Genomic DNA, 11,540 nt, shown 5'->3' on the forward strand with positions numbered 1-11,540 from the left:
TAGAACAGGACTGATGCTCATCTCTCTCTCTCTCTGTTAGAACAGGACTGATGCTCATCTCTCTCTCTCTCTGTGTTAGAACAGGACTGATGCTCATCTCTCTCTCTCTCTGTGTTAGAACAGGACTGATGCTCATCTCTCTCTCTCTGTTAGAACAGGACTGATGCTCATCTCTCTCTCTCTGTTAGAACAGGACTGATGCTCATCTCTCTCTCTCTCTCTGTTAGAACAGGACTGATGCTCATCTCTCTCTCTCTGTTAGAACAGGACTGATGCTCATCTCTCTCTCTCTGTTAGAACAGGACTGATGCTCATCTCTCTCTCTCTCTGTTAGAACAGGACTGATGCTCATCTCTCTCTCTCTGTTAGAACAGGACTGATGCTCATCTTCTAGTTCTATAGAACAGGACTGATGCTCATCTCTCTCAATTCAATTCAATTCAATTCAAGGGCTTTATTGGCATGGGAAACATGTGTTAACATTGCCAAAGCAAGTGAGGTAGACAACATACAAAGTGAATATATAAAGTGAAAAACAACAAAAATGAACAGTAAACATTAGACATACAGAAGTAGTTAGAACAGGACTGATGCTCATCTTCTAGTCCATATCACACATTATACTTGTTTTACCTCTGAAAGGGAGGGAGAACTGGTCCAACTGAAACACAAATCATTTCTGTCTGGCTGAACAACTGGTGCTGAGAGTTACTGGTTGGGCAATATGATACACAGGGTGTGAGAGAGAGATGAGAGAGAGGAGAGAGAGAGAGATGAGAGAGAGAGAGAGATGAGAGAGAGAGAGAGAGATGAGAGAGAGAGAGGAGAGAGAGAGAGATGAGAGAGAGAGAGAGAGAGAGAGAGAGAGAGAGAGAGAGAGAGAGAGAGAGAGAGAGAGAAAGAGGAGGGAGTGTTAGAGTGAGTATCATTTGTTTCAGAGAGTTTGTTAGCTGTATATGACGTGATGCCTCCTCCTCCACAGGGAGTGATTATTCAGTTACTGATTTAGTCTGTGACCAGTGTTTCCTGGCTGAAATTAACACCTCGTATCTCTCTCTCTCACACAGTTGGCAGTGGTTCATGTCGACAGACTTCCCAACCCCACAAGAGGCCCTCTTCTCACTCCCAGTCACACAAGGTGAGGAGGTGGAATTTTCACCTTACATAAATACCTCCCCCCTCCCTCTGACCTGCTTGGCTGGCCTGTAGATAACGGCTGAACAAGACAGGGCAGGCTCCCAGCCCTCAGAGAGAGAGGAGACAGAGTTAGACTGAGTGGCTGGGAAACAACATGTGGAGTCTGGACGGCTACATGGAGACCTTTTAACAGAACCTCGACCGGGCCTGGACTCCTTTCTGAGCCTCACTTTTACCAGTGTGGTTGACTCAATGTTTAGGAGTCAGGAAGGACAAGAGAGGGAGGGGAAGGGAGGGGAAGGGAGGGGAAGGGAGGGGGGAAGGGGGAAAGGGAGAGAGAGGATGAAGAGAGATATATATAGAGAGAGGGGGGAAATGAGAGAGAGAGATAGAGAAGGAAAGGGAGAGCGAGAGAGGGGGGGGCGAGACAGGAAAACAGAACATGAACCTTTGCATAATCACTCTAGCAGCCAACCGCTGACTCACTCCCTCTCCTGGCTTGTGATAGGTGGATAAAGGCACAATGGGATTGTGATTGGTGGACAAAAGCACAGCTGGTTTTTGATTGGTGGATAAGGGCACAGTGGTCTACTGTTGTTAGTGTCCTGGTCTACTGTTGTTAGTGTCCTGGTCTACTGTTGTTAGTGACCTGGTCTACTGCTGTTAGTGTCCTGGTCTACTGTTGTTAGTGTCCTGGTCTACTGTTGTTAGTGTCCTGGTCTACTGCTGTTAGTGTCCTGGTCTACTGCTGTTAATGTCCTGGTCTACTGTTGTTAGTGTCCTGGTCTACTGTTGTTAGTGTCCTGGTCTACTGCTGTTAGTGTCCTGGTCTACTGTTGTTAGTGTCCTGGTCTACTGTTGTTAGTGTCCTGGTCTACTGTTGTTAGTGTCCTGGTCTACTGTTGTTAGTGTCCTGGTCTACTGCTGTTAGTGTCCTGGTCTACTGCTGTCAGTGTCCTGGTCTACTGCTGTTAGTGACCTGGTCTACTGTTGTTAGTGTCCTGGTCTACTGCTGTTAGTGTCCTGGTCTACTGTTGTTAGTGTCCTGGTCTACTGCTGTTAGTGACCTGGTCTACTGTTGTTAGTGTCCTGGTCTACTGTTGTTAGTGTACTGGTCTACTGCTGTTAGTGTCCTGGTCTACTGTTGTTAGTGTCCTGGTCTACTGTTGTTAGTGTCCTGGTCTACTGCTGTTAGTGTCCTGGTCTACTGCTGTCAGTGTCCTGGTCTACTGCTGTTAGTGACCTGGTCTACTGTTGTTAGTGTCCTGGTCTACTGCTGTTAGTGTCCTGGTCTACTGTTAGTGTCCTGGTCTACTGCTGTTAGTGACCTGGTCTACTGCTGTTAGTGTCCTGGTCTACTGCTGTTAGTGTCCTGGTCTACTGTTGTTAGTGTCCTGGTCTACTGTTGTTAGTGTCCTGGTCTACTGTTGTTAGTGTCCTGGTCTACTGTTGTTAGTGTCCTGGTCCTGGTCTATTGTTGTTAGTGTCCTGATCTAGTGTTGTTAGTGACCTGGTCTACTGTTGTTAGTGTCCTGGTCTACTGTTGTTAGTGTCCTGATCTAGTGTTGTTAGTGTCCTGGTCTACTGTTGTTAGTGTCCTGATCTACTGTTGTTAGTGTCCTGGTCTAATGTTGTTAGTGTCATGGTCTACTGTTGTTAGTGTCCTGGTCTACTGTTGTTAGTGTCCTGGTCTACTGTTGTTAGTGTCCTGGTCTACTGTTGTTAGTGTCCTGGTCTACTGTTGTTAGTGTCCTGGTCTACTGTTGTTAGTGTCCTAATCTAGTGTTGTTAGTGTCCTGGTCTACTGTTGTTAGTGTCAAGGCCTGAAACCCTCCTCAGAGAGAACAGCAGCTGACCTCGGCCCTATTGACAACAGGTCAGAGACAACAGCAGCTGACCTCGGCCCTATTGACAACAGGTCAGAGAGAACTGCAGCTGACCTCGGCCCTATTGACAACAGGTCAGAGAGAACAGCAGCTGACCTCGGCCCTATTGACAACAGGTCAGAGAGAACAGCAGCTGACCTCGGCCCTATTGACAACAGGTCAGAGAGAACAGCAGATGACCTCGGCCCTATTGACAACAGGTCAGAGAGAACAGCAGATGACCTTGGCCCTATTGACAACAGGTCAGAGAGAAACAGAAAGCCATGCAGTTAGTCAGTACAGCAGGACTTCAAGACAGACAGACAGACAGACAGACAGACAGACAGACAGACAGACAGACAGTAGCAGGGGCTAAGTATTCCAATGATATATGTGATAAGGGGTGAAGACGGACGGACGGACGGACGGACGGACGGACGGACGGACGGACGGACGGACGGACGGACGGACGGACGGACGGACGGACGGACGGACGGACGGACGGACGGACGGACGGACGGACGGACGGACGGACGGACGGACGGACGGACGGACGGACGGACGGACGGACGGACGGACAGACAGACAGACAGACAGACAGACAGACAGACAGACAGACAGACAGACAGACAGACAGACAGACAGACAGACAGACAGACAGACAGACAGACAGACAGACAGACAGACAGTAGCAGGGGCTAAGTATTCCAATGATATATGTGATAAGGGGTGAAGACGGACGGACGGACGGACGGACGGACGGACGGACGGACAGACAGACAGACAGACAGACAGACAGACAGACAGACAGACAGACAGACAGACAGTAGCAGGGGCTAAGTATTCCAGTGATATATGTGATAAGGGGTGAAGACAGACAGAGAAAGCACCGTTCTGTGTGACAGAGCCTCCTGACCACCTGCCGGCAGTGTAGTTAGTGAGTCACACCGGGGCTTTGATACAGTCCCAACCTGCTGATTCACCTTCTCTGATGTTTGGTCAACACTTTCATTCACACACAAAGACACCGGCTACAAACTAGAGAGGGAGGAGCTGGGGGGAAATAGATGTAGAGAGGGGAGGAGCTGGGGGAAATACATGTAGAGAGGGGAGGAGCTGAGGGGATAGAGATGTAGAGAGGGGAGGAGCTGGGGGGAAATACATGTAGAGAGGGGAGGAGCTGAGGGGATAGAGATGTAGAGAGGGGAGGAGCTGGGGGGAAATACATGTAGAGAGGGGAGGAGCTGGGGGATAGAGATGTAGAGAGGGGAGGAGCTGGGGGGATAGAGATGTAGGGAGGGGAGGAGCTGGGGGGAAATAGATGTAGAGAGGGGAGGAGCTGAGGGGAAAGAGATGTAGAGAGGGGAGGAGCTGAGGGGAAATAGATGTAGAGAGGGGAGGAGCTGAGTGGAAAGAGATGTAGAGAGGGGAGGAGCTGGGGGAAATACATGTAGAGAGGGGAGGAGCTGAGGGGAAATAGATGTAGAGAGGGGAGGAGCTGAGGGGAAAGAGATGTAGAGAGGGGAGGAGCTGAGGGGAAATAGATGTAGAGAGGGGAGGAGCTGAGTGGAAAGAGATGTAGAGAGGGGAGGAGCTGGGGGAAATACATGTAGAGAGGGGAGGAGCTGAGGGGAAATAGATGTAGAGAGGGGAGGAGCTGAGGGGAAATAGATGTAGAGAGGGGAGGAGCTGGGGGATAGAGATGTAGAGAGGGGAGGATCTGGGGGGAAAGATATGTAGAGAGGGGAGGAGCTGAGGGGATAGAGATGTAGAGAGGAGAGGAGCTGGGGGGAAAGAGATGTAGAGAGGGGAGGAGCTGGGAGGGAAAGATATATAGAGAGGGGAGGAGCTGGGGGGAAATATATGTAGAGAGGGGAGGAGCTGAGGGGAAAGATATATAGAGAGGGGAGGAGCTGGGGGGAAATATATGTAGAGAGGGGAGGAGCTGGGGTGATATATATGTAGAGAAGGGAGGAGCTGGGGGAAGTATATGTAGAGAGGGGAGGAGCTGAGGGGAAATAGATGTAGAGAGGGGAGGAGCTGGGGGGAAATAGACATAGAGAGGGGAGGAGCTGGGGGGATAGAGATGTAGAGAGGGGAGGAGCTGAGGGGATAGAGATGTAGAGAGGGGAGGAGCTGAGGGGATAGAGATGTAGAGAGGGGAGGAGCTGGAGAGAAAGAGATATAGAGCCCTCTACAGCCCTACACCAGCCCTCTACAGCCCTCTACAGCCCTACACCAGCCCTCTACAGCTCTACACCAGCCCTACACCAGCCCTCTACAGCCCTCTACAGCTCTACACCAGCCCTCTACAGCCCTACACCAGCCCTCTACAGCCCTACACCAGCCCTCTATAGCCCTACACCAGCCCTCTACAGCCCTACACCAGCCCTCTACAGCCCTACACCAGGCCTCTACAGCCCTACACCAGCCCTCTACAGCCCTACACCAGCCCTCTACAGCCCTACACCAGCCCTCTACAGCTCTACACCAGCCCTACACCAGCCCTCTACAGCCCTCTACAGCTCTACACCAGCCCTCTACAGCCCTACACCAGCCCTCTACAGCCCTACACCAGCCCTCTATAGCCCTACACCAGCCCTCTACAGCCCTACACCAGCCCTCTACAGCCCTACACCAGGCCTCTACAACCCTACACCAGCCCTCTACAACCCTACACCAGCCCTCTACAACCCTACACCAGCCCTCTACAACCCTACACCAGCCCTCTACAACCCTACACCAGCCCTCTACAACCCTACACCAGCCCTCTACAGCCCTACACCAGCCCTCTACAGCCCTATACCAGCCCTCTATAGCCCTACACCAGCCCTCTACAGCCCTACACCAGCCCTCTACAACCCTACACCAGCCCTCTACAACCCTACACCAGCCCTCTACAGCCCTACACCAGCCCTCTATAGCCCTACACCAGCCCTCTACAACCCTACACCAGCCCTCTACAACCCTACACCAGCCCTCTACAACCCTACACCAACCCTCTATAGCCCTACACCAGCCCTCTACAACCCTACACCAGCCCTCTACAGCCCTACACCAGCCCTCTACAACCCTACACCAGCCCTCTACAGCCCTACACCAGCCCTCTACAGCCCTACACCAGCCCTCTATAGCCCTACACCAGCCCTCTACAACCCTACACCAGCCCTCTACAAACCTACACCAGCCCTCTACAACCCTACACCAACCCTCTATAGCCCTACACCAGCCCTCTACAACCCTACACCAGCCCTCTACAACCCTACACCAGCCCTCTACAACCCTACACCAGCCCTCTACAACCCTACACCAGCCCTCCATAGCCCTACACCAGCCCTCTACAACCCTACACCAGGCCTCTACAGCCCTACACCAGGCCTCTACAACCCTACACCAGCCCTCTACAGCCCTACACCAGGCCTCTACAGCCCTACACCAGGCCTCTACAACCCTACACCAGCCCTCTATAGCCCTACACCAGGCCTCTACAACCCTACACCAGCCCTCTACAGCCCTACACCAGGCCTCTACAACCCTACACCAGCCCTCTACAACCCTACACCAGCCCTCTACAACCCTACACCAGCCCTCTACAACCCTACACCAGCCCTCCATAGCCCTACACCAGCCCTCTACAACCCTACACCAGGCCTCTACAGCCCTACACCAGGCCTCTACAACCCTACACCAGCCCTCTACAGCCCTACACCAGGCCTCTACAGCCCTACACCAGGCCTCTACAACCCTACACCAGCCCTCTATAGCCCTACACCAGGCCTCTACAACCCTACACCAGCCCTCTACAGCCCTACACCAGGCCTCTACAACCCTACACCAGCCCTCTACAGCCCTACAACCTTATTCCTCCATATTCAACCCTCTCAGATGATCTCATATCCAGCTGTTGTTTTGGGAGCAGCAGCCAACTGGTTAGAAAGGAGAGGGGGAGGTAGAGGGGGGAGGGAGCAGAAAAGGGGGGGTCTGGGAGAGACAACTAACTAATAAAGACGGTTCGTGCTAGTTCAGGCCTGAGTTAGTAAACCCTGTTCAGCTCACTGTGTATGTGTGTGTTGACTCCCCTGTTCCAGCCCACAGTGTGTGTGTGTGTGTGTGTGTGTTGACTCCCCTGTTCCAGCCCACAGTGTGTGTGTGTGTGTGTGTGTGTGTGTGTGTGTTGACTCCCCTGTTCAGCCCACTGTGTGTGTGTGTGTTGACTCCCATAGCTCCAGCCCCAGCCAGCCACACGGCAAGATGCTCTTTGACAACAACAACACAGACATGCCCCCCCCCTCCCCCTCCAGAGACTCAGAGCCGCTGGGTCCTACATCAGACCTGGGTCCTACATCAGACCTGGGTCCTACATCAGGCCTGGGTCCTACATCAGGCCTGGGTCCCAGACCTGGGTCCTACATCAGACCTGGGTCCTACATCAAACATGGGTCCTACATCAAACCTGGGTCCTACATCAGACCTGGGTCCTACATCAGACCTGGGTCCTACATCAGGCCTGGGTCCCAGACATGGGTCCTACATCAGACCTGGGTCCTACATCAGACCTGGGTCCTACATCAGGCCTGGGTCCTACATCAGACCAGGGTCCTATATCAGACCTGGGTCCTACATCAGACCTGGGTCCTACATCAGACCTGGGTCCTACATCAGACCTGGGTCCTACATCAAACCTGGGTCCTACATCAGACCTGGGTCCTACATCAGGCCTGGGTCCCAGACCTGGGTCCTACATCAGGCCTCGGTCCCAGACCTGGGTCCTACATCAGACCTGGGTCCTACATCAGACCTGGGTCCTACATCAGGCATGGGTCCCAGACATGGGTCCTACATCAGACCTGGGTCCTACATCAGGCCTGGGTCCCATACATGGGTCCTACATCAGACCTGGGTCCTACATCAGGCCTGGGTCCCAGACCTGGGTCCTACATCAGACCTGGGTCCTACATCAGGCCTGGGTCCTACATCAGGCCTGGGTCCCAGACCTGGGTCCTACATCAGGCCTGGGTCCCAGACCTGGGTCCTACATCAGACTTGGGTCCTACATCAGACCTGGGTCCTACATCAGACCTGGGTCCTACATCAGGCCTGGGTCCCAGACCTGGGTCCTACATCAGACCTGGGTCCTACATCAGACCTGGGTCCCAGACCTGGGTCCTACATCAGACCTGGGTCCTACATCAGACCTGGGTCCTACATCAGACCTGGGTCCTACATCAGACCTGGGTCCTACATCAGGCCTGGGTCCTACATCAGACCTGGGTCCTACATCAGGCCTGGGTCCCAGACCTGGGTCCTACATCAGACCTGGGTCCTACATCAGACCTGGGTCCCAGACCTGGGTCCTACATCAGACCTGGGTCCTACATCAGACCTGGGTCCTACATCAGACCTGGGTCCTACATCAGACCTGGGTCCTACATCAGACCTGGGTCCCAGACCTGGGTCCTACATCAGGCCTGGGTCCTACATCAGACCTGGGTCCTACATCAGACCTGGGTCCCAGACCTGGGTCCTACATCAGACCTGGGTCCTACATCAGACCTGGGTCCTACATCAGACCTGGGTCCCAGACCTGGGTCCTACATCAGACCTGGGTCCTACATCAGACCTGGGTCCCAGACCTGGGTCCTACATCAGACCTGGGTCCTACATCAGACCTGGGTCCTACATCAGACCTGGGTCCTACATCAGACCTGGGTCCTACATCAGACCTGGGTCCCAGACCTGGGTCCTACATCAGACCTGGGTCCTACATCAGACCTGGGTCCTACATCAGACCTGGGTCCCAGACCTGGGTCCTACATCAGACCTGGGTCCTACATCAGACCTGGGTCCTACATCAAACCTGGGTCCTACATCAAACCTGGGTCCTACATCAAACCTGGGTCCTACATCAAACCTGGGGTCCTACATCAGACCTGGGTCCTACATCAGACCTGGGTCCTACATCAGACCTGGGTCCCAGACCTGGGTCCTACATCAGACCTGGGTCCTACATCAGACCTGGGTCCTACATCAAACCTGGGTCCTACATCAGACCTGGGTCCTACATCAGACCTGGGTCCTACATCAGACCTGGGTCCTACATCAGACCTGGGTCCTACATCAGACCTGGGTCCTACATCAGACCTGGGTCCTACATCAGACCTGGGTCCTACATCAGACCTGGGTCCTACATCAGACCTGGGTCCTACATCAGACCTGGGTCCCACATCAGACCTGGGTCCCAGACCTGGGTCCTACATCAGACCTGGGTCCTACATCAAACCTGGGTCCTACATCAGACCTGGGTCCTACATCAGACCTGGGTCCTACATCAGACCTGGGTCCTACATCAGACCCGGGTCCCAGACCTGGGTCCTACATCAGACCTGGGTCCTACATCAGACCTGGGTCCTACATCAGACCTGGGTCCTACATCAGGCCTGGGTCCTACATCAGGTCTGGGTCCTACATCAGGTCTGGGTCCTACATCAGACCTGGGTCCTACATCAGACCTGGGTCCTACATCAGGCCTGGGTCCTACATCAGACCTGGGTCCTACATCAGACCTGGGTCCTACATCAGACCTGGGTCCTACATCAGACCTGGGTCCTACATCAGACCTGGGTCCTACATCAGACCTCTCCTATTTAAACTCATTTAAAATACGTTAGCTTCCTTCATCTTAACTGCTGCAACATAACTAATAGAAACATGCCAAAAGTGCAAACCATGCCCACATTTCGGGCTCCCGAGTGGCGCAGTGGTCTAAGGCACTGCATCTCAGTCACTACAGACCCTGGTTCGATCCCGGGCTGTATCTCAATCGGCCGTGATAGGGCGGCGCACCATTTGCCCAGCGTCGTCCGGGGTTTGGCCGTCATTGTAAATAAGAATTAGTTTTTAACTGACTGGCCTAGTTAAATAAAAGGTTACATCAATCCAATTTAAGAATACTCCAGGCAGTCGAAAGCAAATGCTGAATGTTCTGGAAAGATACTTTTCACCATCTGAATCCTGATCTGATCCTATTAAAACAACAGTCATGGTTAGCAGGGTCTGGTCAGCCAGTCTGATCTGTAGCACCGCCTCCTCCTATTAAAACAACAGTCATGGTTAGCAGGGTCTGGTCAGCCAGTATGAACTGATCCTATTAAAACAACAGTCATGGCTAGCAGGGTCTGGTCAGCCAGTCTGATCTGTAGCACCACCTCCTCCTATTAAAACAACAGTCATGGTTAGCAGGGTCTGGTCAGCCAGTCTGAACTGTAGCACCGCCTCCTCCTATTAAAACAACAGTCATGGTTAGCAGGGTCTGGTCAGCCAGTCTGATCTGCAGCACCACCTCCTCCTATTAAAACAACAGTCATGGTTAGCAGGGTCTGGTCAGCCAGTCTGATCTGCAGCACCACCTCCTCCTATTAAAACAACAGTCATGGTTAGCAGGGTCTGGTCAGCCAGTCTGATCTGTAGCACCACCTCCTCCTATTAAAACAACAGTCATGGTTAGCAGGGTCTGGTCAGCCAGTCTGATCTGCAGCACCACCTCCTCCTATTAAAACAACAGTCATGGTTAGCAGGGTCTGGTCAGCCAGTCTGATCTGCAGCACCACCTCCTCCTATTAAAACAACAGTCATGGTTAGCAGGGTCTGGTCAGCCAGTCTGAACTCTGGTCCAGAGGTCACTGTTTCCATTGTTAGTTTCCTGAAGCAGGCACGGACAATTTATTCCCTACATCCTAAGCAACAACAAAAAGAGAGAGAGGGAGAGAGAGAAAGAAAGATAGAGAGAAAGAGAGGGAGAGAGAAAGAGAGGGAGAGAGAAAGAGAGGGAGAGAGAAAGATAGAGAGAGAGAGAGAGAGAGAGAGAGGGATAGATGAGAGAGAGGGAGAGAGGAGAGAGAAAGAGAGAGCGATGGAGAGAGAGAGAGATAGAGATGGAGGGAGAGAGAGAGAAAGATAGATAAAGAGAGAGAGAGGGAGATAGAGAGAGAGAGGGAGGGAGAGAGAGGGAGGGAGAGAGAGGGATAGAGAGGGAGAGAGATGGAGAGAGATAGGGAGAGATAGGGAGAGAGAGAGGGAGAGAGAGAGGGAGAGAGAGGGAGAGAGAGAGGGAGAGAGAGAGGGAGAGCAACAAGGAGGAAACAGTGTCCACAATAACATAACACATGATCTCATGTCCAAACACTGACCCTCCAGACTGACCTTTACACAGCAACCTCACTAAAGACACTGTTAGTCTCAGGGTCAACAGCTCTGATCTGATTCCACATATCTACAGTAGGACGCGTACTAATTACCGAAACCAAGGAAACCAAGTGTCCTTATATGGACATTTGGAAAACACACAGCCAGACATTTCCTCTTGACGTGTGTTTAGTTTTCCATAGAGGAAACAACTGGTTGAAATATGAACGTGAGCCAAACCCACCGTGGTACAGATGTCTGTTGATAGTGCTTGACACCAGACCCAGGATATTTCAGTAGCCACAGTCTTTTAGTGTCTTATATCAAAACCATCAGATGACGTATCATTTGCTCAAA

At 52.5% G+C, this 11,540-nt stretch overlaps 1 protein-coding gene across 1 annotated transcript; it reads left to right on the top strand.

Annotated features, from left to right (window-relative positions):
* Positions 1-1,080: 1,080 nt before the first annotated feature.
* Positions 1,081-11,223, top strand: LOC116373677 (extensin-like). The gene is made up of 4 exons (XM_031822105.1): positions 1,081-1,138; positions 5,224-6,931; positions 7,226-7,477; positions 11,196-11,223. Exons 1-4 carry the CDS (start codon positions 1,081-1,083, stop codon positions 11,221-11,223), a joined length of 2,046 nt encoding a protein of 681 aa, XP_031677965.1.
* The last annotated feature ends 317 nt before the right edge of the window (positions 11,224-11,540 follow it).

This window comes from Oncorhynchus kisutch, unplaced genomic scaffold, assembly GCF_002021735.2.
Source record: "Oncorhynchus kisutch isolate 150728-3 unplaced genomic scaffold, Okis_V2 scaffold4068, whole genome shotgun sequence".
Taxonomy (NCBI): domain Eukaryota; kingdom Metazoa; phylum Chordata; class Actinopteri; order Salmoniformes; family Salmonidae; genus Oncorhynchus; species Oncorhynchus kisutch.

Excerpts from the sequence above, each read along its gene's own strand:
- LOC116373677 (XM_031822105.1), top strand. The coding sequence starts at position 1,081 with ATGTCGACAGACTTCCCAACCCCACAAGAGGCCCTCTTCTCACTCCCA. Across the intron at positions 1,139-5,223 it reads CTCACTCCCAGTCACACAAG|CCCTCTACAGCCCTACACCA; the intron begins GTGAGGAGGTGG and ends AGCCCTCTACAG. Across the intron at positions 7,478-11,195 it reads GGGTCCTACATCAGACCTGG|ACTGACCTTTACACAGCAAC; the intron begins GTCCTACATCAG and ends CTGACCCTCCAG.